This window comes from Lytechinus pictus, chromosome 3, assembly GCF_037042905.1.
Source record: "Lytechinus pictus isolate F3 Inbred chromosome 3, Lp3.0, whole genome shotgun sequence".
Lineage (NCBI taxonomy): Eukaryota > Metazoa > Echinodermata > Echinoidea > Temnopleuroida > Toxopneustidae > Lytechinus > Lytechinus pictus.
Window position 1 is genome coordinate 1,455,555 of NC_087247.1, and position 27,391 is coordinate 1,482,945.

The following is a 27,391-nucleotide window of genomic DNA, read 5'->3' on the forward strand; positions in this document are numbered from 1 at the left end:
CTACCTATTAAACCCTTCTTTTTTTTCTCTCTCTCAATATGATTCGTTCTCTCTTTCCATTTCCCTTCCAACTATATTCATTTGTCTGGGAAGAGGCGATCGAGGGTCTTTCGGCTCCCAGATTCAAAGCGTTGCAGGGAAAATCACGTCCCTGTTTTAATGCTGGAATTACGGAATAGGCCTCACTTTTTGCGAGTCAATGCGCAGTTTTAATTTTGTTTATCTTCCCACTCTAAGTGATTTCGAAATCATGGATTATTCTTTGTATGGATATTCATCGGTTTATTGACATTTCGTCTACTGCCATTTTGTCTGATATCATTTGGTCTAATATCATTTCGTCTACCATCAGTTAGTCCACTATATACATAGTTTAATAACCATTTTGTCCAATCACCATTTCGTCTAATAGCCAGTTGGTCTAATTGCCATTTTGTCTCTTATACTTTGGTCTAATTATATTTTTTGCCAATTGGTCCAATAGCCACTTTTTCCAATATCATAACGTATATAACATTTTGGTCAAATAGCTAACTGGTCTAAAAACCGCTTGGTCTAATTTCATTTCGTCCATGTTCCATTTGGTCTAATAACCTGAATGGTCTTTTTGCACTAGCCCTCTACATTGACTATATATTTAATTGCCGACTTGCGGAATTTTGGTATTAATATTACTGATATTATTATCATGATGTCCGACGGTCAATTATTTGGGGATGATTACACATGCCATCCCCTTCTCCGAAAATTAAAGGGAGATATATCCCTAATCTCCCTGGATTTACGCCCGTGAAATCAACACTCGTGTACGCGAATCATGGAGAAAATTCCGTTAAAATACACATCATTATTACCCGGGTTGGGAAATGAATTATATTGGCATTACATACCATATATTGGGCAAAGTGGAGGGAGGGGTAAGGGCCACCTTATGGCCACCTCCTTTCACGGGGACGATACCGGAGTACAATAATTGATGGATGATGGACGGCTAGAGTAAGCTTAGGTTAGATTAGGATTATGAATATGTAAGGATAGGATTAGGACAGGCAGAAATGGGTGTCAAACTATGCATTGGTGTGAAGTTGTACTTACTGTAAGTGGGAAAAGGGGGCTGGGGTAATCGAACGGATATAAAGTATGATGTTAGGAGAATATTTTTTCATTCGACAAAGACTATACATGCAGTCCAAATTAAGTAATGAAATATCTTGTTTTCCTCCATCCTATATTACACCGTTTCCATATAATCATTCAAATTATACATATTCTCTCTATCCCCCTTTTCTCCATTCTTTTAAACCAGTTTGAATTGACAATACAAGGGCTCGATACAACATATCTTGCCAACGTCACGACCGTCAGCGCTCAGAATTTTACTAACGACGTCTTGCAAATGAATTTACTCTTCGGTATCATGTACACATCGGCCATCAGTGTGGACGAATTAATAATACATGTCGAGGAGGCATTACAAGCTGTGGACGAGTTTACTGTTATTTCAGTAGACGTATCAGGTATGAAGCATATGATTCTTTTTATTAAAGTGAATTATTGTGGGGGAATGAAACCAATAATGATGAGCTTTCTATTTAGTTTTGTTGGTTTGTTGTATTAATTTTTACCATGAAAAATAATATTCCAATTGACAAAAAAATTTACATTTGAAGGTCATAGGAACAAAGCATGGATATAAAAGTTCGTGAAAGTACAGGGCTTAAAAGAAAGCGTTAATATTTTTTTTTTGAAAACAGACACAAAGACATTTCTGTTATTCAGGAAGAATATTACAGTAAAAATGTTCCCTGCACCAACTGATTTATCAGATGCCTTCACGTTTAACGGCTAAAAACAACTACATGTACACACATTGTGTGTGTACTATATGCATTAATTGTTTAGTGTTTTTATAGTGCATGTTACCTAAGCCAAATCGAGTAGATTTCGTATGATTATGCTATTAATTAAATACAATCACTTTTTTATAACTTTTTTAGTTTTTGCTTCTTTTACTATGAATGCTTTATTTCAAGCCATGTTTTACTTCAACGATATTCGTATCTATTGTGCTATTTAAGGGACTCTTCAAATATTCTTTGGGTATGATTTCTTCCTATTAGCATTAAAGTATTCTTGTCTGGAAAAGGGCCACTATTTGTGTCGATGTGAATATAATAAAAACTAAGATATTTTCTTTCATGATTAGGTCACATGACCAGAACTGAATGTTAATATGAAACAATTGTCTCAGATATGGCAACCTTGATTGAATGAATCTCAATGGTACTCAATTTTTCTACAAGAATTTTGGTGCACTGTTTGAAAAAAACAGAAGATAATTACACAGAATATATATATTTTTATCAACAAATACCCAACACAGTGGACAGTATGTTGCCCAACATTTTTAGTGTGCATACATACTTCACCATTAATTGAACCAAGGTATAATTATATAAAGTATAAGTGAATAGACAACTTAATATCTTTCTGGAAAAACTTAATTAATAACACTCCTTCAAATTCATACCCCTTCAAATTCACAAGTTGCATTGTGCTAATTAATAAATCACCCTTTTATTTAATGTATACATAATTCAGTTTAAAATGTAAATACATGAAACGCAATTTTTGTCTCGCCTGCATAGCAGAGCAAGACTTAATAAGTGCCGCTTTTCCGACGGCGGCAACGGTGTCGCCACCATCGAAATCTTAACCAAGATTAAGTTTTAACTTAAAAAGTATATGGATTTAGCTCATGAAACTTGGACAAAGTTAATGGTGCATCACTGAACATACTGCCCGAGTTCCAGGTCATTTGGGGTCAATGAACTTTGGCCATGACGGGGTATTTGTTGAATTGCCACTATAATTTTGAATGTTAATGGATCAAGTATTAGATATCCTGAGCGAGTTTCAGGTCATTTAGGGTCAATGAACTTTGACCATGTTCGAGGTAATTGTTAGATTGCCATCACAACTTTAAAATATTTGGATCTAGCTTATGAAACTTGGACATGAGAGTGATCAAGTATCATTGAACATCCTGTGTGAGTTTCAGGTCACTTGACCAATGTTAAAGGTCACTTAGGGTTAATGAACGTAGTACATTTTATTATCAAATGAATTGTGTTTTTTTTTTAACTTTTCAAAGTCAGCACTGCTTCTATATTATGAATCGAGTAATGCAGGCGAGACTGCCAGAGGTGTTCCACTTGTTTATGTTCTTTCTCACATTTTGTGTATATTGCATCACATCTGATAGACTATTTCATTTTCTTCTTCTTGGAACCTTTTAATATATTTGATTATCCTGATTTTAATCGATTTTTTAATATAATTACCATTGGTTCATGATTCGTATCCAAATATTGTACTTGGTTCACTATTACATAACCTGGCTACATAATATAATTCATCTTTACATAACAGATTATTAATTATCTTGTACTGCATTGTACATTAAAAAAAAAAAATTTCAGGTAATTTAGGTCTACTTTGATATATTTTTTTCTATATAGAGTATTTTGATGTCGGGACCATGATGTAAATCAGCTTTCTAAGTGATCTTGTTATACTGACAAGATCCTGATAAATAAATAAATAAATAAATGCAAAATCTGAGTCATTAATCTGCATTTTTTATCGACTCAATTCATTTAATGCGAAAAGATTCAGGAAGTTTGGAAAAAGTTCTAAAGGAATAGAAATACGTACTTCAATTTTTCACCTAAACTTAGCATTATTATGATTATGCTTTTGTGTGTATTATACCTCGTCATACTGACAGATCTGGACACACTTTGTTCACCAAACCCCTGCGAGAACAACGCCGGGTGCACTGTTGATTACAACAACTTGAATTTCACATGCAGGTATAACCACCCCCAATTTATTTATTAGATGATATGTACAGATTTAAATGAATCAATTATTATTACCCAATAGATTTATTCAATCGAATGCAATAATTTTCGACGATCCCACAGCGTACTAATCAAGTGCATGATATAATCATCGAAAATTGGTGAATCAAATTGTAAAACCTTATTTGAAAAAGCATGACAATTTGGACATAGTACTTCCTCTTGATTTTAATATGTGGTCTATCATGTCTAAGCGAAAGAGAAGGATAATACAAATATGGTGTAGCATACAATACCAAGCTTTCGAGAACTATAATCTTAAACAGGGACATCGGAAAAATGAATTTCACAATAGACAACACCAAGTAAAAAGCCGCAGCGATATAACCCTGGGCATTATGCTCTTTTCTTTCAGCTGCGCCGTCGGGTATTCCGGACGTCTATGCTCCGACTCGTCCAGTGTCCTACTCATCGCCATACTCGTACCCACAGTCACTCTAATTGTCGCTTTCACCGTCTTCACCATCGTCCTTGTCGTATACTATCGTGTACGCCTTCATCAATTGAAGGGGTACAAGAAGAGACCTTCCGACCATAACATGATATACCCCGATGACTTGCAGCAGTTGTATTTCACGGAGGACAAGACACCGGGGTACCATGATCAAGGAACGTTGAAGAACAGTACCTTGGGCCTTCGATTCAGCAAAGAAATCAATGCAAGTAGCCACTCCTAGATATTGGGAAGTTCATGGCAGTTTGTAGTACTGGGTGCAACGTTACCCACTGCCTTAAAGTGACTTGGGTTAACTTTCAAAGATCAAAACGAACTCGGAAATTAGAAGGAACCACACGAGGATTCTAGCTAATGGTCATCTGAACTTTTATATTTTTACTAGGATGGTACTTACCATAACAATAATAAGCAGAAATTTAAGGTCTAAATTCGGGTGGATCTTAGAAACCAGTGAAGAATTATCAATCGTGTTTTATATAAAATCGGTAGGCATTGGTCTTTATATATGACCAAGAAATTCACAGACTATACTAATGGGTGATAAGAATATAATGAAAATGCTCTATTAAAGCCCTGCCTACAATGAACAGTTAAAAGGAAACATGATGCTGTAGTTGTTGCAGCAGCTGATAGGTTCAGTAAAAAACTCGCAGCTATATTCTACTATTACAGGGAAAGTAATTATTGGTTGACAAGAAATACACATTTTATTTTGATACATAAACCTTTGATTGATTAACCTGGAAAGTCTGTCTAATTCACGAATCGTCTTGTCCGTTATTTTTACCGACATGTGTCATAGTCTACTGAGATCCTTGGATTTGAATGGCTAAGATAAAAAAAATGCCAGTAATATCGTTGATAGTACGAAGAAAATGAGTTAATGGAATGACCATCAGACCCATCTCGTTTTACAATCCAGTGGCTCTCCAAAATCTACAGTGAAGTTATCTGATTTTCCCATCACCAAACACATTCATTATGAAATTATGAAGCGAACATGAAATTATACTTCTGCTCTCAATATCCCATTACAGGCCCACATGCAAGAGAGATCTCGATCGATTGAATTACAAGCGCCGCAACCACCCGCGTATTACATCGGTCCTGCGGATAGGCATCCTCGCCAGACAGATCATGTCCGCAATGGACACAGTCTTTCCAACGGTGACCAGGCGTTGCAGACGTTTCATCCAAACGGTATCCACAATAGGGATAAGGCTTCCCCACGCCACATGGTGGACAGTTCTAGCGTGGAGTATAACTACGCTGTGAACACAAATCAGAGCAAGACACGAAGGCATTCTTCCCGCGATAACCATATAAACCGAACAACGTCCACCTCTCAAAGTGTATCTTACAACCGGAGATGGACCAGAGACGACTTGGATGGTAGGAACAGGGCTCATTTGGAAAGAACTAGAAACGGAGGTATATCCCGTAGTATGCACGTAGAAGCAGAGTTTAATGACACACGTCTTTGAGAGTATAAAATGTATTCATATGAATTTGAATTTTACTGAGGTTTCAGGTTTGAGGCCCGGGGAGCGTTTCATCAACATTTTGTCTAAAAAGTTGTCAGGGGCCCGTTGCAGAAAGAGTTGCGTTCAACCGCAAGTCCCAAATGCGCGCTGTTGATTGGTTGAAAATCAGAAAATCAAGTTGCGCATGATTTTTAGAGTTGCGATTGATTGCAACCCTTTCTGTAACGGGCCCCTGATCTGACAACTTTACTTTATTCTGATTGGCCGAGACGCGCTGTTACTATGGTAATTGTCTGATAAAACAGGACTTGTCGGATAAAACGTCCGACGAATCCTTCATGAAACGCTCCACAGGTCAGGTCTATCGGTTGGTGACGTTAAAGGTCGGTCCCAGACGTAAATATTCATATCTGATTGATACTCGGCTAAAAAATCACACACACACACACACTCACACTCACGCATACTTCATTTGAATTCAATAGTACTGTTTGTTATATCTTAAATTGATTCGGATAATTATGGTGTATACTTTAACCGAGGGTAATCTGCGTTTTCATATCAATATCACAATATTTTGTGCTCAGTATGCATAGCCCTGTATTATATCATATAATACATTATCATCAATTTCAATTCATGTTTAGTTTGTCACACTTCAACTGTATATTAATATGTCTTATTTATACTCGGGAGTCGGGATATTCTTGGCAAATTATATTTTTATTAAAACAAAGTATTCAATTTAATTGCGCTATTTTTATATTATGCAGCTGATTCTATTTTAGAAGGTTGTCTATAAGATAATTTAAAACAGTATCTGGATATATATATATACTTATGTACAGCATGTTAGAGTTACCATTATAGCGGGGTAAAAACATGAATCAAGAACCGAATTGAAAAAAATAACTGCCTTTAACTTAATACTTGTCCACTGTATCATATCTTATATCATTTATTCAAGAATTACTTTAAACGTGAAAAGTATTAAAGAGCAGTTTCTCTTGCTGTATTGTACAAAACTCATTGCTGCCATCATTACATTGCTATCGGTAGTATTACTAACACTGCTTAATATCCCCTAAAAAGAAGAAGTTTCCAATTGTAATATCAATCTGGTCATGAAGCTGCATGTTCGTGGGTTACACTCGATTATGCGTACGACTGGTGACCCCTTTTTGGTTCTATATCACTGTTTTCAATTCTTACAAAATATACGGGGCTAGATACAAAGAAGGGTTTCAGTAGTCATATGTATCTTTATTCATGTAGTATTTTATTATATCCACATATTCAATTATTTACAATTTTGTTCAATAAGTTAAATAGATAGGAAGTCAAGAAACCGCATTTTTATTCTGTAGACATGTCAGCAAGCAAATATATCATATCTTCGGCAAGTTTATGCATATGGTAGTCAATCATATTTTATTACACATGGTAGTTGCTTATATGTTTATAGAGACATCATCGTAAGCGAAAGGTTGAATAAAAAAGATGTACGCCAATGAAAAGCGAATAGGCAACGAAATACAATTAGCCTGTGTATTTCCGCAGCTTACGGCCAAGTATAAATTTTGCTTCAGAAAAAGAAGTGTTCATCGAAAATGGGCTTTATTGAATTCATCACCGGCCTATATAGTCAGCAAGTAAGCAGTGAAAATACATGCAATTTGCAGTTTTATTCTGCTTCGTCATAGCTCTTAATGAAATACAGTCTATTTTGTGATTTCGACGTGGCCTTTAAAAGTTTAAGGTATTTTGTTCATCGCTACAATTCTGGAATTATACCTAAATTAATAAAATTAAACTACGAAATCTTTCATATAAAAATGTTAAAATATAGGAAATAAGTATTGCTTTATTAAATAAATTGGAAAAATATAATCAAATCTGAGTGTCTCTCTGTCAGTATTCATGGTAACAGTTGAATTTCATCAACCCCTTTAGATTGTGACCCTCCTCTTTGTGGAATGTTACATAAAAACTTAAGGCATACACAAGAATATCGGAATGCCATCAGACTATGTTAAGTTACTTCGAAAAAATGGTTATCGAAAAAAAAAACCGACTTTAAATTGTATAAATCAGAATAGCTTTTGCTATTTGAAAAAAAAAGACTTGCCGATATATGGATAATTTGAAAAGGCAGCAAAAGTACTTAGATAATCCTATCTTCATCACCAAACGGCAAAATATCATCATATAGTTTCTCGTTCCCTTCGTCATCCTTTGACGTCGGTAGTGGAAGCACATTCTTTGCTCTTCGAAGCATTGCGGGTGTTCTTGATCGAGTTCTATCCCTTGGTTTTTGTTTTGGAGAGATGATACACCCGTTGACATACCTAGGATCGGAAGACGTAGCTTGAAGAAGCTTTGTTTTCATGCTATGGTCAGCCGTAGGGTCCGGTGACAGCGGTGGGATGTCCGATGATTCGCTCAGTCTTGGAGGTATCATAGGACTTGGCGTTTGCCGGGCTTCAATGGAAGGACGAAATTCAACAGAAGGTCTAGATTTTCGTTTCGTCGCCAGGCGGCGCGGTTGCCGCATCGAAGCGAATGCTCGAATTGCAGTAGTATAGCCATTCGAATCAACTTGACTTATAATGTCTTTAGGACGAGATTGCACGAATTTGTTTTGTGTTGCGTATGAGTTGCGAGGTATGTCACTCATACCACGGGGGCGCATTGAGGTAGAAGTACCAATGGGTCTTACAACTGGTGATGCCCTTGGTCTGACAGATGGGGTGACGCCCAATGACGGTTTCCTTGTCAAAGCAATGGGGGCAGGTGCGGTAGAGCAGCCACTACCAGGAGTTCTTTCTGGAAATGAGGGTTCGTTTCCAGGTAGTCGTGTTCCTGCAATCAAAGCTGTGTAAGTACCATCGGAAGGTGGGTTTGCATGGTGGGATGGAAGAGGTAAAGGATCGGTGTGGGTTCTTCCATGACTGCCTGCGTCTGCAAGGATATCACTTTCGCGACTGCAATTGTTCTCGCGTTCATACTCCCCATTATGCTCACAGTGCAATGGCTTTTCATTGTCCAGAACCACCGCGTAGATGGAATTGTCGTGTTCGTGCGCACCGGGTCGCGACCTCTTTGTCTGAAAACGATCCAAACCCATTCTAATCTTGGCATTATCAGCATAGGGATAATCGTATTCCTCCTCGTCGTAAGGTTCATCGTCATCGACATCAGGGTGGTACATGACACTACTTGTCGCACTGTCCATATCGATCTCACATCCCTGGACAACCCGCGACATCGAATTCGTCGTATCATTTTCGATGTAGCCACTGGTCATATCTTGGTCCCTGCGACTCTTTGCAACCAGCGAGGGTCTTACTTCGTAGATGGTCTCTTCTGGCATCGGGTGCGTCGTTACAGGAGCAACGTCTGCTGATGATACATTGGTGGTGGATTCTGTGACGGCAGGCAGAGGATCAAAGAGGGCGCTACCTGGCCGGTTCCCAGTTTGGCGCAAACCAGTGTAGTTGCAGAGACTAGGTAAACGGTAAGGCAAAGCATGCGGTAAATGAGGATTTGGTAAGTGCGCCCTCGGAGTTGGTGCCACCTGGTGTAATCGATCACCCCTTCCTGCAGTCAAACAAACCATGAAATCAAATGATTCATCATAACTTTATAATTAATGAATAAACTTTATATTGAACATTACTTTATTGAGGATGATGTCATTACACACCGATAATACCTTTGACTGTTTTCTTTCAAGAGGAATCAACCAAAGTCGTTATAAAAAAAAAAAGAAATATAACAAAAAAATCCAAAGAAGATAGGTGAAAGTTTGAACGAAATTGGAAAAAAAAATAATAAGAAGAAAATTACGACGTTTCAGAATGTGTAAAAAGCAGTGATCACTAAAGCTATGAGACTTGAAATTGGCAACAGAAATATAAGATTGGAGAACTCGTTCCGACACTTCGTAACACTTACGACTGTAATCCCATTGTTTCCATAAGGTATATTAAGAATTATAGTTTTCTGTCAAGAGGAAATGTAAGAATTATGTTCTACATGATATATTTTTTATTATTATGGCCCCAAGGGAAAAAGGGGTTAATGACAAAACAACAAATTCCTGATTATTAAGTACACTACAAATATGACAGGTAACTTTTCACTTGTCATACTCTCATCAACGTTACAAATTGTCAAATATATTCTTATTTTTCAAACATTCGCAACGTTCTTGTTCCTTGTCTCTCAAAGTTGATAAGAAAAATATCACATTAATTCAGCATAATAATAAGAAGCCCGTAATATCATAGTGGATATGAAATATTTACCTTCATTTGTTTCTGTTTCTCTCAGCTGTTTTGCTATCGCTGCTCTTACTTTTCTCCTAGAAAAAAAATGAAATAAAAAATGATATAATACATACAAAACATAACATTTTTTTTCAAGGTAGATTAAACTTTGTCTAAAATACATGTAGCCAAAATTATTATAGACCGCATTGACCTAAGCTCCGAAAATCCAGAGATACGTTCTGTTTGTCATTCCAAAGAATTGACTTGTACAACAAACTTGTTATCGGGCAGAAAAGTTTTATGTAACTGCATCTACAGAATGGAAGAACGCCCCCTCTTTCATTACAGAAGCAAAACATACAAATCGAGTTAAGGCCTTTTCCTTTATTTTCTGTATCTCTTCTCAACCGGTATTCTTATATACTTCGTTGCTTATTTTTGTAACGCTGCGATATAATGCACAGTGTAGAGCGTATACTTGATGGTTAGTACCGTTATTACATCTAGTTACCCTTATTGTCGTTCTCCTCTTCTTCATCATAACGGAAAAGGAACACTTGATATAGATTTTTGAGCATTCATCCATTGGCCATGGTGCTACATAAAATGTGAATAAGCCTTTCCTATTCTCGTAAGAGAGGAGTTGACCAATAGCGTACGATGACAAGAGTTATCAGAAATTCGTTATGCATCAGGAAGAATATTTACTTCGTATGGCCCGACCTGTCGGATTAGTCATTCATTAATTATCCCATTTTGTAGTAGTCTAATCTAGGGAAAGTGAAATTACCTCTGCAGACAATAACACGGCCGAAATCGGAACTTCCTGTGAACGTAGAGGGCGAGTATCAAGGATATGATCATCAGAAGAACCCCTGCAGCGCCGGATATACCAAGACGCATTGCCCTGAGTTTTGAGGGGTGTTTCCGCCCAGGGCTTATTACCGATGGACTCTCTGTGTCATACTGGAAGAACTCATGAAACGCATCTGCTAAAGAGAATAAGCCAGAACAACGACAATGAAAATTTCGTCACAAAAGTTACAGCAATTCGTTTTTACACACATACACAAAAAAAAAAAAATCAGCAACAAAGGTATCTACAATGATGATAACAAGGGTGGGGCGGTTGATGGAGTGACGTAGCGATGATGGCAGAAGTTTAAAAGGCGGGGGGATGGGAAACGCAACTGAGCATTGTGGAAAAGGTCATTGATCAATACATTGAAATCGTAACTGGTTTGCCTCAGTAGTACGCCAGGAGCTCCTGAGTATATTCATGTTGCTTTTTTATGTCAGTATTTGTCCTCCCATTTCGTTATTTCTAAGTATGGTAATATTGAGTGAATATCTTTAAGAAACTTACCTGAGCTTTCCAACATCGTAGAATCGTAGACCCTCCGAGTGGGCGGGGAGAGGGTCGGTTCAGTACAGTTTCCGGTCATCGGATCACACAAGATCTCGCTGAGCCCCGAGAATGGACACTGGCAGAAACCAATGCAGTCGGATCCGAAACGACCCGGAGGGCAAGGCATCACACAGCTGATATATAAAAACAATACAGAGTTAAATATCAGTTTCGAGTCATCTTACTATTATCCTTTCTTCGAACCAGGAACTGCAGGATCTGAAGATAACGACGGCAAAAATGTGTAACAGCATTGTGGGCGATTAAACTCTATGTCATATAGGCCTATATGACAGTTTGGCATTGTATTCCCTTTACGGTTTCATGATTGCAATAAACCCCGTACGTTATCGTAGGCTAGATTACATAAATATATAACTTAGTCGTAGTAAATCCGTCTTAGCTCTTGAGTATAAATGACATACTGCGGACGTTTGCAATATTGCCAAAACTATATGACCTTAAAAACTATAATTGCTCGCTGGATGGTGATACTCAAAGTTATCAAGACTTTCTATGCAGTGTTCCAACGAAATTTTGATAGCCTCAAGATTAGCGATACGTTCCAGAAATAGGAAGGGTTAACAGTAAATATAAATATAATCTCCTGATATGTCATTATGACGTCATGAATGATTAATCAGATAATGTGTGATGTGATATAATGGATGTGGCTTTGAGATGTGACACCTTCCAACTACGTGCCTGTAATTGAAAGGGCTATGTCCGCACTTCCTTCTCTGATTACATTATTCATGTGTCATCGTATGAAATTATTAGACATTTGCATGAACGAATCACAGAATATTATTTTTCTGTAGATATAGGTTTGGCCATCCTCACAGATGAAAAACCCTTATAGCCTCTAACAACACGCAAAGTCCCCCAAAAGCCTTGTTGAACAATGCATCCCTTATGTCAATGCCCAGGATGGGTGAGACTCACGAACATGACATAAGTTTCACTATACTTGTTGGTTTTTTAAATCAGAGAAGCAGATGGGTGAAAGTTTCAATAAAATCGGAAAACAACGGGAAAAATATGAATTGTGGATAGTTATAAAGATTTGATAATCGACAGTATTAAGCCTACTTGTGGTTTATAGTGCTTTATAATTCATCTGTGACGTCGTATACTTTGCGGGATGAACATGATGAAGGTCTTAAAGAAAAGCCCTCGACGATTTAAATTTCGTTTGTAAATTCAAGTCCTATCTGATCTGGACCCCGTCTTACAAAGAGTTATAATTGATCCAATCAACCTCAACTATATGGAAATTCATCAATGTTATGATATTTTCAAACATGATTTTTTTTTTTTACAATTTAAATGTCCTTTTGTCATGTTTGTAAACATAGAGGAAACACTGTAAATTGCCAAGACAACGATTACGTATATCATATCTAAACATGTATTGAAGCTATTAGCGTTGCTGGTGTTCCATAGTTGAGATCAATCGCAACTCTTTGTAAGACGGGGCCCTGGTACCCCTATCATACTTACTTTGGACCCATATAACCCATGGGACATGAAGGGGTACATCTACCCGTGGCGGAATCGCACTGTCTTTGACCACAGTTACATTGCTGCTCACAGAATGAACCGTATCGTCCGGGTGGGCAGGGGATGTCGCAACGCATTCCCTATGAAGAAAACATAAAATAAATTACAATTACAACTGAGATGTTAGCAAGACTTCCGAATGTTCATTCATTTATTCGTTCATGCATACATTCATGCTTTCACTTGTTTATTAATCTATTCATCCATTCCTTGCTTTCCTTCCATCCCCCTTTCTTATTTCCTTCTTTCCATCAATTCACCCGTTCGTCCGTCCTTCCTTCATTCTTCCCTTCTATCCTTCCTTCCTTCATCCATTCAATCCATTCATCTATTCATCCACCCATTCATTCATTCATTCATTCATTCATTCATTCATTCATTCATTCATTCATTCATTCATTCATGCATTTTCATTCATGCATTTATCCATCCATCCGATCACCCATCCATTTATTAATTCATTCAATGATTGTACATAATAAGTAGGTTGATATCTACCCAAGATAAAAACTTACCATATAGCCTGGTTTGCAGGAACACATTTCCGGTGCCGAACAGTCTCCATGTAGACACCCCTGAATGCAAACAGCTGAAAAATTCAAAGAAAAAATAATAAATTGCTAAAACATAATATCCTACATATATATCTTCTGTTCAGATAACACTCGGTCATTAGTGAGAAAGCAGAGTTATCACACTGATAAACAGCCAAAACCAACGAAGATGGCCCACTTGGTTTTATAACGCCCTCAATTTTAGATAATTTGGAATCGTTGTAAAAAGACCACGGAACCAGGGAGGGCGTTGGGCGGCTGGGTGACGACAGTCCCTACCACTTTGTCTTTTAACTACGTACAAATAACGTGAAATTGTCTTTCAGTTAATTATTTTATGTAATGTTCAGCCCTACCTGAACTTTTGGTCCGAGACCCAATTTTCAAAACGGTTCACAATAAAATAACCTGATATTGGATTTTGGTTAGGCCGAACAAAATTTCCAGATTGTTTTCATTATAAAGCATTGGTAAACACTTGTATGAATAAATAAGGTGCATTTGAGAGAATTGCGAGGAAAAAAATAATATATTTATCCAATATTGCACCAGTACTCAACCTAACAAATTCTTAATGTCTTTGAAAACGTTTGGTTGACAAAGGGGCACAGAACCTATACCAAGCATTGCCAAAGTGAGTGCTGAATACTAAATAGTTGGTGAGTTCACTTAAATAAATAAATGCGAAACCATTCCTTATATAATGACAGTATAGCTCATATGACTGTACTTCTGGTGCTGATTTCCAGTACTAGGGATGCTCAGTGTCAAACGTCAAGTGCTATTTTTAGCACTTCAAGCGCTGCAAAGAAACACCTGGGCCCCGTCTTACAAAGAGTTGTGGTCGATCCGATCAATTACAACTATGGATGGCAACATAAAGAAATGCATATTCAAAAAATGTTTTCTAGATATAATGTATATTCATACATTCATCGTTCATTTGAAGATTCAGTGTGATTCTCTTGGTTTACTAATTGTGCAAATTTCCTGTAGAAACATTATATGATCTGTGTTCTAGTGGTTCTGGCTCTCGCCTTTCAAACAGAGGGTCGTGGGTTCCAATCCTAGCCACAGCGTGTTTTCCTTCAGCAAGAAATTTATCCTCACTGTGCTGCACTCGACCCAGGTGAGGTGAATGGGTACCCGGCAGGATTAATTCCTTTAATGCATGAGCGCTGAAAGGCAGCTCGAGCTAAGGCCGGGGTACTTATAACAACAATGCGCCTCGGAATAGATTGTTTCTAGATAGATGGCGCTATACAAATGCCTATTATCATGACCATCATGGTCTGGATAGATTTCCATACAGTTGAGATTGATTGGATCAATCGTAACTCTTTGTAAGACGGGGCCCTGAAGTGCACTCACCCTACGAGCTCTTAAAAGTGCTGATTTAACACTCAAGCAAAAAAAGGTCAAAAGACCAGTCGGGGATGGGGACACTGGATGGGGACACTCCCCTATAAGCCACCTCCCTCCTCTGGTTCACTATTGCTTGTCATAAATCAATTCTCGATGTTCAGTTTCCTTGCTCCGCCCATGAAAATGTAATTTAAATTGGACTCACCTATGGGGCATTCTCTCCCGTTTGCCCGCCAACCCTTACAGCAATGATACACCGTCTGGTTGATAAGACGTGCTGATTGTCTTCCAATCACCAATGGAGAATTTCTGTTATAATGATAATAATAATATTCCGCAATTATAAAGCGCTTAACACATCGGAACGACGTCTCTAAGCGATTTACAGATATATTATTACCCCGGTCATCGGATCCTTGCATGCCCGCATACAAGGTACCTTCTCCACTCCCTGGGGAGCATTCCAACAAGAGTTCCAAGACTCAATTGCTAGGCATACTACATAGGCTTTCTCATCCTACCGGGTACCCATTTAACACCTGGGTAGAGAGTGGCAAATTGTGGATTGACGTCTTGCCAAAGGACGCTAGGCCGTGGTGGGATTCGACACACGACCCTCTGATTACAAGGCGAGAGTCAGAACCGCTACACCACGATGCTTAGATAAAATTATTTACGATGTAAACTAAGCCAATGATAATAATATTCTCAATTATCTTAGAGACGGATTTGAATTTTGAAAAAAAGAAGCAATGAAATATTAGGCACTTTTCAAGGGAAAAATCCATAAGATAATAACTGATATGCAGCATTTACCGTATATTTCCAACAAAATTTGATTGGGAAGAACAAATGACATTCACGGGATACTGTTTATGAAAACAGTGCCGTTGTATAATCATTAGAAGCTATCGAAAACAACATTACCCCCCAAACAATCCCAAAATAAACCAATATTAAAAAAACATTCATTTAAACACCATCACATTTGCTTGTATTTTCCTAACGATTTACATACCTATGATTAGCAATTATTTTTAAGGGAGTCTTTTAACAGAACATGACAGAGCTACGTGATTTCAAACAATCCTTTTGGGCCTTATTTCCATTTGATAAAGAAAATAAGAAATAATTAGTATTATAAATATCCTCTGTTCAATTGAAAGGAAAATATCACCGACCAAATGACACTCATTCCTCCTACTCTAAACACCTAACTTACTGATACTTTTCTCGAGACGTATTAAACATCCACAATCAACACAAAAATTTTAGATGTAATCAACAGATCTATTCTATTTAATTCAATTTTGAAAAGCATGGTAAAATAGCAATGCTCTATTCAAATGTTTTCAACATGCAAATCTTTTCAAATCAAGCCGTCAGTATGTAGCGACGATGACATGACACACTTTGCCAGAATATAGTCTGACCGGAAGTAATTATCACCCTGCATGAACATTTGTGTCGAGTCATTTCCGGGTCGAACTTAGAGTTTTCATGACAACATGTTTTCATCATGACATCATGGGGGTTCATCAAAACAAAATTAATCAGAATGAATTTATAACTTCACAACAAATGTATTTCCCGATGAATCATAGTATTATTTTCATTTTCATCGTTATTATTATTATTGTAGCTACTCCTCCATATAGTTCATAATATTACAAGTGATCACTTTTACTGAATATTGCCATTAATAGTAATATTATATTACTATAATTATTATTAGAAAGTCAAAAAGGGGCCTAAGCTTTCGATCCTAGCAGAATCTTCGTCGGAGGCAAAATGACATACATATAAAGTGGAACAACCATAATAGACCACAAACAAGCTACAGCAACACTAGAAACAAGGAGACAAAAGGGGCATTAGTGAGTAGAGAAGACCAATCAGGTTAGTGAAGGGGATGAAAGAAAAGGAGTAGGCAGACACAAAGGGAAGTTAGTGTAAGTAAGGCCAGTAAAAGACCTCAAGCCAAGAGGGATTAAAATAATGAGGTAGGCAACATCAAACAGGATCTGGAACAAAACAGTGATAATGGGATGAAAAACAAGAGAATTAGTGAGAGGTGGGTCAAACAGGTTACAAAGAAAGGCTTAATAAACTGGTGCATAAGAGTGGGGGGAAAAAAGAAAAAGAATGGGGAACAACTGATAATGTGCAAAAGACATATAAGTATATATGATAAAGCATTAAACAAACTAAGAGAAGAAGGTAAGTGTAAATATGTATCTATAAGTGATATGTATATAAATATATCCAAAAAAGAAATGTATATGAAAAAATATATAAATACACACATGGTGTAACTGATATTGTAATCCGCTAGGTGTTATTGTTATAAGAATTATTTCTTGACATTATAATTTTCTTCAATTAGAATGTCAGAGTTTGGTCATATTATAGTTTTAAAGATATATCCATTAGAATAGTCCCGATCGTAATTTTTAAAGAAAAACATAACAAAAAATAATTATGTTGCCAGTGAACAATATTGTCACCATGATTGCAACATAGGTCCATCTATTGTCATTTTCTGAGAAAGATCAACATGTTTGCTGCAATATATCCTAGAGTTATCAAGATATTTTCAATCAAAATTAATACATATGAACTTTATCAAGACTAGCACGGCAGTACAGTACCCTAATGACAAAACGATCCACTGTTCAATGACCCCGTTAGAGCATGGATGGTTAGAAGACAGCCCCAAATTAAGACACTTAACGGCATCAATCACTTATCACGGGCAATATATTACTTGCAACCAACTTCAACTAGGTAGCTGGCCAGACCATCAAAGTCATCAAATCGAGGATCAACAACCTTCACTCATTTACATAATTTTCAGAGACATATTTGGTTGTCCTGACCGGAAGACCGTTAGGGGACAAGGACCTTTCAAAGGCTCTCGTAGACATCGGCTCCTTCACGTGTTCTTCGAACACTATATAAGATTTGAGAAAAACTGTATTTTTAATCAAGGAAATATATTGTAAATTTCTTTTCTCATATTTAAAAAGCCCATAAGTTAGTAAAATAAGATGAAACAATGCCAAGACGGGACTCGACGATTTACGTACTATTCTTGAAAGGTTGATCGAAGTTGTCATCATTGTATGTTCTATAACAAGAGGGCATAATAATATTCTCTATATTAAATACATCTATAGGAAACAGTTTTGCTCTTTACCTTGTGGGGACCTTATCTGTCCCTTCGACCACTCCTTTTCCTCCTGCTCCACCACCACCACCACCTCCTCCTCCTCCTCTTAAAATTTCATCTTCATCGCCTGAATCGTTTCCATTCATTGATTGGCCCTGGTATGCTGAATGCAGCATTTCCGGTAATAACTTGAACTCTTGCATTCTGGTTTGAATGAAATCAAAGTTGAAAGAAAGATAGTAACATTTTGAATCATGATTTCGATACATGAATAACCTTTTTTTAAAGAGATTTAAGTGGAAAACTAAAAGAACTATAGATACTGTTTGCATTCGATATACAGTTTGGTATTATTGCATTCATCATGATGGAATTTTGACTGCTTATCTTTAGTAGCTATATAGTAATCGCGCAATCACATTTCCCCTACGGTGGCCGTACGGCCGTTTTATATTTTTTCTACCAGACACATGTAGGTGGTTTTAATAAAAGATAAATAAAACTGCTGTTTTCGACTCGCCGTGCCGTCACCGCGGGGGAAATGTGACTGCAGCATAGGGGAGATGTGACCGAAGCAACATTAAACGAAATATTAGGAGGAAAACTTTGATTACGCATTCAAGATGAAAGCTTTCATCATTGATTCTTTGTCTTTCGTTCAGATTAGCCTTGACAACGGTCACATTATAGTCTAAAAGAGACGAAACATGATCTCTCATAGCTTTGCCAACTTCCTATATAGTGTGTCTTCTAAAAGTGCACCTAGACTCGAAGGACTCCGATTCCCAACTTGACAAGTATGTCTAAACTAATGTTTTGTTAGAGCTTTATTCTCTTACTCATAAATGAATAAACAGAAGGAGGATCTAAGGAGAGCACGCTCCCATGGGACCGATTTGTTGCCTTTTCAATTCCATACTGATTGTTCTTCAAGTTCAAAAGTAGAAATGTAAAGTCATTCTACGGCCTCGACCAGGCCACTGGGCGTTGTAGATGTCATTATATTGAATATTTATTTATTTTGTCTAGGCAGGATATAACCCTGACTCACAATGTTTAAGTTATGGCATATTCCTGTCTTTTTGGTTAAAACAATATTTTGAAAACTGCGGGAGACCACGTGATTCACCCTCTCCGACCGTTCAAGACTGAGCGATAGACATGGTCGCGAAAGTTTCACGGACCTAGGAATTCTTTAGAGGGATATTATCGCATTGCTTGTAAATTTACTTGAAGGAGAGCTAAAAACATTGATGCTGTTTGAACGCATTTATTTTCCAATGCGATTCAAGACGTGTTGCATACAATAATCGGATAGTAAAATGTTTCGAATAAAGATCAGTCACATTTGCTCTACTGCGGTCGAGAACAGCCGTTTTGATAATTTTGTAATAGATACATACAGTTGGTTTGAATAAAAATGAATAAAACGACTCGCCGTGCAGCCACCGTAGAGCAAATGTGGCTGAGGTATAAGGAGTATGATGCTGGGTAAATTGGTTGACTGTACAACAGGATGTGGCAGTAACCATCATCATGCTAGAAATACAATTCAGTGCGGACGATTGGTGTTAATTTTAGCATGGACCTATTACGTAATATGTCCATGATTTTAGTAACGAATATACCTTACATACATCAGAACGTTAGTCATTGATTTAAACAAAATAGGCCACATGTATCTTTACATAGTTTGAAGTATACCTTGCTAATGCCTTATTATCACGATTGCTCTTAAATATATTGAGCTTTAACGGCCTCACTCATTCGAATTAAAACCTTCTTTTAAGATATTTTGATCAGATTCACATAACTTCAGTGAATAAAATTATCATGACTTTTGTCACATAGTTGTAACAGGAATAAAAGTCCTTTGATTTGTGCACAGGCACTGATAGAAATGCATTAAGGTCACTTTACACGACCAACAGAAGTCTGCGAGCACTCTACAATCAAAATTACGCAAGAAAATACAAAATGAAAAATTGTAGATGATATCTCACCGTCTGGTCGTGGAGCAGACATTTCGTCCATTGCGATTCAAGCGGTAACTGCTGGCGGACACACACAAAGAATGAAGGTGAATATTCATCACAAGAACCAGCGAAAGCAGGCGCCATCTTGTCCTGCATCCCACTCCTGCCACCATTATTCCTTTTGAGTATACAGCGCCCTTTTCTCATTGACCATCACACAGACAGAAGCAATCAGACGTTTTAATTTCTTGGGAGGAAAAGCCTTGAATTGGTATACGAATAGGACACTTCTTTGGAGAAGCACGTACAACTCTGCGTGAGGAACTCTTCCGCACCGGACCGACCGGCTCCAATAACGAATAGTCCTCACCCGTATATCACGTGGAGTTGATTCACCGTATACATTTGTCACTAATGAGCTTTAAGATTCACCATCCTTCGTAACTGTTGACTAATAATTGCTTCGAAAATGAGTATTTTCCTCGAGGTATCGTGTATGAGAGAGTGACACCCTCCTTTAGCCATTTCCTATGTGTGTGGCCGATAGCAGGATGGCGTATTTTTCTACGTGGTTTCTCTGCATTGTTGACGAGGGTGTATACTCGTCATTCTGATGGCCTAATTAGCACGGTAGTAGTCAATCAACCAGGGTCGGTTTCTCAAGACATTGTCGTAACTCTAATCTAATACGGAGGATACCGTGTGAAACAATCTCAAATGATATACGTTAGGAGTTCGGTATTTTGCGAGTTTCAGATATCAATTTCATGAGAACTTTTAATTGTCGAGGGAGAAAGTAAAGAACAAGATGTGGCACTAGTTTTGAAAGAAAAAAGAAACAATACTACTACTAATAATAATAATATATGTGATTTTTAATGCGCCAAATCCACTCGGCAGAGTGCCCAAGGCGCAGTGAAAGAAGAAAGAAAGAAAGAGAAAAAGTACAATTATAATAGTAATAGATTCAGGAACAATTAAGAGTAAGAGGCATTGAATAGACGAAAAGGCATAACTGACTGCTTATTTTAAAAAAATGCATGAAAGTAACGGTTTACATTACATAAATAACTGAAATAAAATCCTTTCATATGAACGAATTATCACAGTCATTCGTCTTTGCCATCAGTTATGCCTTTTTGTTTTCCTTTATATCTTACTATGGTGCTGAATATGCCCCGTCACTATTTTCACTCATTAAAAGACCATCAAATTGGAAGTCCCAGTTTGGATTAAAAAAAATCGGTCTATTGAAAGATAAAAACGAACAAGCCCAGATATAAACATATTTAAAATGAAAATTATATTACAAAAGATTTTTTATGTCGCACGTGCTCTATTTTAACTACCATTTGTTAGAAAAAAGTAAAATGGCTCTGTGCTTTACAAACATATATTTACAGATCATAATAATCACACGTTCTTTCATTTAACATTTAGTTAGTTATTATAAACGATACTAAATATCAATGTATGTAATACATACTATGTATTGAGACGCATTATTCAAGGGAATATGAAGCTTTCAAGAGCGTCACGCAAACAAAACTTTGGTAAGTAATACATTACAATCATCTTGATGGATCGAATTAAGACATTGATATGTTTCTCTTATTTTCTGTTTAATAAGGACTAAATTATACTCTCTTCTGCCATGACCATCGACGAAGATTTGTACATTCTCAATACAATAACATGATCACGGGGCAATGATTCAAATAATTTGGGGCTATATTAATTGGAATGGATACAAATTTGTCAACTGCACTAGGACCCATCCCTTCTCGAGAAACCGACCCCGGGTAGCCGCGGATCGGAGGTCAGAGCGGTATCATTAGACGTAAACAGGTAGCGTGTATTAGACCCGGATATCCGAGTATCTGGGCGTGATTGCCGGTTACAATCAAACAATCACTTTTCGTAATTTGCAAAAATTATGGAAAACATTTGAGAGCGCAGGTTGGGCCAGACTTAGAGACGACACTTGCGAATACGCCACAGGTCCTCCACCTTCACACTCGTAAGTCGTGCTGAAACGGTGTACACGATTTACGGAATAGCTGATAGATAATTTTTGAAAGCTGACCTTGACTACAATATTGTTGACCATTATCGAAAACTTGTAACAAGGTCATCGTCTCGTCCAGACAGAACTCAGCAGGTTGCCCGATTTCGGCCTTTGTTTAATTGGACACCCACCGTCTCGCTATTACCCATCATACCCCGAAAGCATTTCCCCTAAAAGTTTAGAACATAAGAAACGAATTTTATCACTGAAGGCCCCCACGCACCTTACAACTTTTACTTTTTATTTTTACTTTTTATTTACATTTTGAGAAAAATAATATGCAAAATGCGATTTGTTCCGAAATCAGATTGTGGATCAGGTATGCGGAGGCATTTACTCATGAAGTCTTTCCGTGTATTAAAGAACCTAGCTGTGATTTTACAGTGCGTAATTCAATATACATATCCAGAAACACTTGCTTTGATCGATATCGAGAGACACTTTGAAAGCATTTCAAGCAATAATACTAGTTATAATGATACACAATTGTAAAATAGATTTAGTAAATTAATAATCAAAATCATATATATATATTGCTGAAGGTTTGAGAAAAATCCATCTAACAATTAAAAAGTTATTAGAATTTAATTATTTGATTTGTGACGTCATATGGGAGCAGCATCCCTCCATAGCGAATGGTAAAAAAAATCAATGAAATGTCTTTTTCTCAGACAATTGAATTTTTTTTTCACTGTACCTTGTGTATTTCAATACACGAATAATTTCACATCCGATCATGAATAGAAAACAAAAATAAGTCATCGGGAACCATTAGAAAAGGAAATTCATGCATTGTATATTACATAACATATGGGCAGCTGCTCGTTTATGACGTCACAAATCCAAAACCTAGAATTCTAATAACTTTCTTAATCTTTAACTGATTTTCCTCAAACCTTCACCAATAATTTATGATAGTTTTGTTGTTGCTATATTTACAACAAACTTTTCTTCAGGTTGAACTCCCCCTTTAAATAATACGAGGCTATATGTCAGCATCAAGACGATGGCAAACAAATATTGTGATTGTTTTATAAACTTTAGAGGAAAGATATTCTAAGTGAAAATGAATTTGGAATTACACGTGTCAATGATTGCTAATGAAGTGGAAAAGGATGGCTTCCGTCGCGGATGTTCCACCCCTACTTGAAATTGAATTACACGGGTTCCTACATAACCATATTATTAATAACTCTTAGGTCTTGATCAGTTTTACCGATGTCACTTTTAATCATGCTATGTTCATAATATTTTTAGATTGGACACAGAATCTTTCAAAAACAGGATAATATCTTAACTTATCGCACGTTATCGTTATGGGAACTGTTGGAAAATTAAGAAGTTGTTTTGCTTTGTACCCTAGGTACCACTGCGTGTAGGCGAGGTCTGAAATACTTTTTTTCTTGACAATACAAAGGAGAAAGCGATCTAATAAGACAGTTAATGACAATCATTGATCAGAGATGCATTTCAATGCATTTGTTGTAAAAATGAACATATTTTTGAAAGGGGTGGCGTCAGTGTGCTTTAATAGGGGATGTGTGAGACTGCCTTAACGACGTCAATATAGAAAATAATGTAGAAGTAGTATTGTAGTTATTCGACCGAGCCCTCTCATTTTGTACACTCTTCCTTCTTTTCTCTTCCTTTCTCCTTTTTTTTCTTCCCCCTTCTTTTCGTTCAACGTGACTACTTTACAATTAATGGGAGGGGGGGGGGGGGGGGAGGTCGCCTTGCCTCTTTTCATGGCCCCTGCTTTTAAATGTCATGCTGTTAAAAGAGCAAGGAGCTTCAAACGGGAAATGTACACGGTGTTCATTTATTCAAGTTCAGTAAACACCTTCTTACCTTCAACATGTTCAATGAATGCAAATCTGATGACGTTTTAGCTACAGAAAAATCAGAGGCAATGTCGCCAACTCTAAAATTTAACTAAAGGGACCTCGTTATGGCTTGGTCATTTCCATTGACATAATGCATACCAAGTCAGTTTAAGTATCGTTACGGTTAGTTCATTTGGTACTCAAAAGAATGACAGAATGAGAGAGTCAACGTCAAGTTGGATACATACCACTTATTTAACATTGTTTGGTCAAACTTTATTGATGGCACTAGTCATTTCTGGACAGTAGCGCCCTCATTCGTTCAACAAAATCAAACTCGAATCCCCCATCTCCCTCGGCATTATATATTTTTCCCCCTTTTTAAGGGAAATTTAAAAAGAAATTAAAATAGTTTCGTTGATTAAAAAATACGAATGAAAAATACATGAAAACACGAAATATTAACTTTATCACAAGCATGATAAGTGTGATAGGGGATATGGAAAATGGCGTTAGCATGGTCGTTAATGTTGGTTAGTAGTTTAGGTGAGCGCACAGTGAAAACAAAGTATCTTATTTGGTACTGTGCAAAATGCAAATATCCAATTCCCCCCCTCGGTCATGTAACATAGATTGACTATTGACATGATTGAGTAAATATAATCACTTGATATCAGTCATAATTCACCATATTGAGTAATCATTTCCTACGGTAAAAAAAAAAACAACTGAGCTGAACTGAAAATTGTTACTTACTCTGCATTCATTTTTGGGGTCCAAATTCACTGCTTCAAATACGTGCTTGTATCTTTTCTTAATGATGATATGAAAGAAATTTAGTACAGTGTTCGACTTTCAACAACGGATTCCATGGGCGGCAGCCTATAAATTAACGCAAACAAACGTTTTAAAAAGTACCCGAAATCTTGAAAAGATAAGCAAAGATATGATTAAATTTCCTTGTACGTTGTAGGGATATCTCTTTTTTTTTCATTCTCACGCCTTGGACCCTTTACCATGAGCTTAGGCAAAGTTACTTTAAAAAGCTACAATGATATATCTCTCATTAGCATATGGAAATATAATTTCTTGTGATTTTTTCGAGACCCCCAAAATAAGAGGACTATGACAAACTAATAATCATGCGACACAAGCACGGTAAAAGGGCGCTTGGATAGTCAACATTTTAAACCGTCTCCAACGATATTATAAAGAGTATCAATCGACTGATAAAGAGGATGAAAGAGAGACAGCTAACATATAAAACTCCCTTTCTCCATCCATAAAACATCTGATACTATCTCCTATAACAGGAACATTTAAGTCCTCTCCCCAATTAAGAATACCGAGGAGTGTTTCAACTGTCTTCAATTTAGTAAGATGATCTGACAGCGGCTCAATCCTGAACATTTAGGGTGGATTATGATGCCAATCGCTCTATTTTGCAACTGTTTTACTTTGTACATGATTGATGAGATCTCTATAATATGGGGGTGGGGTGGGGGGTTGAGACGATATAAGAGAGACAACGGGGATTTAATACCCAGTCACATTTCCCCTACGGCGAGCCGAAAACAGCCGTTTTAACATTTTTTGTACCAGCTACACTTTACAAAGTACTGATGAAAACTTTGCCCATTCTAAAATAATTTCTGCTTATTTTTTAACCTTGCGGGACAATGTGCTTCCCGCATTGGGTGAAATACTGCCCAAAATTGGTTGGACACATAATTACCCTCGTGCTGGTTAAAATTAGACCCACTATTTTTTTTGTACAGTGTTCATTTGAAAATAATAAGGGTGGCTGTCCCCTCACTCCCATCACCAATGTAGCTTTATTTATTTACATGTATACGTTTCCTAATGTTATTATTATTTTTTTTTTTACTTTACATGTATACGTTTCCTAATGTAATTTTTATTGTATGATTGTATCTTATTTATATGTCCATTGTAAAATATGTATATGTTCTTTTTATCGTTGCAGGGCCTCTTTGTAAATCAGTTCTACTGAAAGGGCTACCCTGCGTAAATAAAACTGAAATAAATGTAGCGCCGCCCCAAACCCAGGACGGTGACACGACATTTGCTCCGACCTTGATATATCAGAAGGCATAGGGTTATATAGAGTTATGATTGTAATAGAGTTTTTATTTCAGAATGATGTAAAGATAAGGATTAGGATTTGTTTAGTTTCAGAAGTTAGGTTTTATGTTTGACTTAACGTTCAGATTTTTCATCGGAGCAATTGTCGCCGGAGCAAATGTCATGAAACCCCAAAGGACAGTATACCTTACTTTCCTTAGATACGCCATTTATCCTGGACGTTAAAAGGACGTGATAAATGCAATGGAATGGCATATAGACCAATTCAGTTTGGGTCATGTTTACGATAAAATCTAACTGGGGCTTCAAATATGCGCATACATAGCAACACATCTGACTAATTACGTAACACATTGAAAGTGATTATCTTCGATTATCTTCTTCGGACGTCGACTCCCCCCCCCCCCCCCTGTGGGGGGGGGGGGGGGAGTCGACGTCCGAAGAAGATAATCGAAGATAATCACTTTCAATGTGTTACGTAATTAGTCAGACTGTGTGTGCACAGTCATGGCCGCCATTCGTTACAGTGATCTGAGGTCAGATTTATCTACACTTGCACTTACCATGCTAACGTTTCTCCAGCTCACAGTTATAACAGCCTTGACGCTTGCCCGATGTTTCGCCAGAGTGCCGTCCATATTGTAGGTTTGGTAAAGTTTCCTGCTGTGCTGGCCCTCAACATCATTCTCTGTTAATGTTTCAAAACAGCAGGATTACATAACCAAGCGGGTTCACAGTCATGCATTACTTCATGTACTTGAAGACGAACAAAAGAGGCATGCTTTGTTATTTTAATATTCCTGTTTCAGTTACGGTAACTCCCATAGGAACTCGGCAGGACAGCTTTCTACTGCATAACGCCAAGCTGGTATAACAATCAAATATGAAACTTTTTGCGAGTAACATGTCAACGATACTCTCGGGCTTTTATATCAAAGTGTAGACAATGGCAGAGCAGTGATTCGAACTCACAACTTTACCAGAGCCAATTAAAATAAGTTTTCAAATAATCTCCGCTGGATTCGGCGACACTCGGAAACACTCGGGTATGGTTCGGCCACAATTTCTTGAATCTTCCCCCGAACGTTGTCAAGTACATTATTAGTAAAGTGATATTACGGATATCAATTGAAGCAAACAATAATAAGCACGTGATGCGTTATGCATCCTTTTCCCTATCTGATGCTACAGCCTGAACGAAACCCATTCCAAACC

The 27,391-nt window shown here is 37.2% G+C and overlaps 2 protein-coding genes across 7 annotated transcripts in view; one reads left to right on the forward strand and one right to left on the reverse strand.

Moving 5' to 3' along the window:
• The window catches only part of LOC129256034 (mucin-3A-like), a 33,282-nt gene extending 25,535 nt beyond the window's left edge, over positions 1 to 7,747 (forward strand). For 3 of the 4 annotated variants that reach the window (XM_064096127.1, XM_064096126.1, XM_064096128.1), the window contains 4 exons: positions 1,307 to 1,517; positions 3,791 to 3,875; positions 4,282 to 4,585; positions 5,421 to 7,741. In XM_064096127.1, coding sequence (XP_063952197.1) covers positions 1,307 to 1,517; positions 3,791 to 3,875; positions 4,282 to 4,585; positions 5,421 to 5,867 — 1,047 coding nt within the window. In that variant the 3' untranslated portion in view covers positions 5,868 to 7,741. Of the gene's footprint in view, positions 1 to 1,306; positions 1,518 to 3,790; positions 3,876 to 4,281; positions 4,586 to 5,420 lie in introns of all 4 variants that reach the window. The other variant, XM_064096125.1, reaches the window with a different exon arrangement.
• Positions 6,566 to 26,809, reverse strand: LOC129257970 (uncharacterized). Of its 3 annotated transcripts, none has more exons than XM_054896418.2 (9): positions 20,207 to 20,775; positions 18,231 to 18,407; positions 15,237 to 15,340; positions 13,628 to 13,701; positions 13,053 to 13,192; positions 11,508 to 11,683; positions 10,932 to 11,133; positions 10,178 to 10,233; positions 6,566 to 9,467 (listed from the first exon to the last, which is right to left on the reverse strand). In XM_054896418.2, exons 1-9 carry the CDS (start codon positions 20,350 to 20,352, stop codon positions 8,032 to 8,034), a joined length of 2,511 nt encoding a protein of 836 aa, XP_054752393.2. In that variant the 5' UTR covers positions 20,353 to 20,775; the 3' UTR covers positions 6,566 to 8,031. The 3 variants fall into 3 exon arrangements, with proteins under 3 accessions (XP_054752393.2, XP_054752394.2, XP_063952199.1); XM_054896419.2 differs by having other exon boundaries at positions 7,113 to 9,467; positions 10,932 to 11,130; positions 20,207 to 20,779; XM_064096129.1 differs by lacking the exon at positions 20,207 to 20,775 and adding an exon at positions 26,740 to 26,809 and having other exon boundaries at positions 7,136 to 9,467.
• Between the last annotated feature and the right edge of the window lie 582 nt (positions 26,810 to 27,391).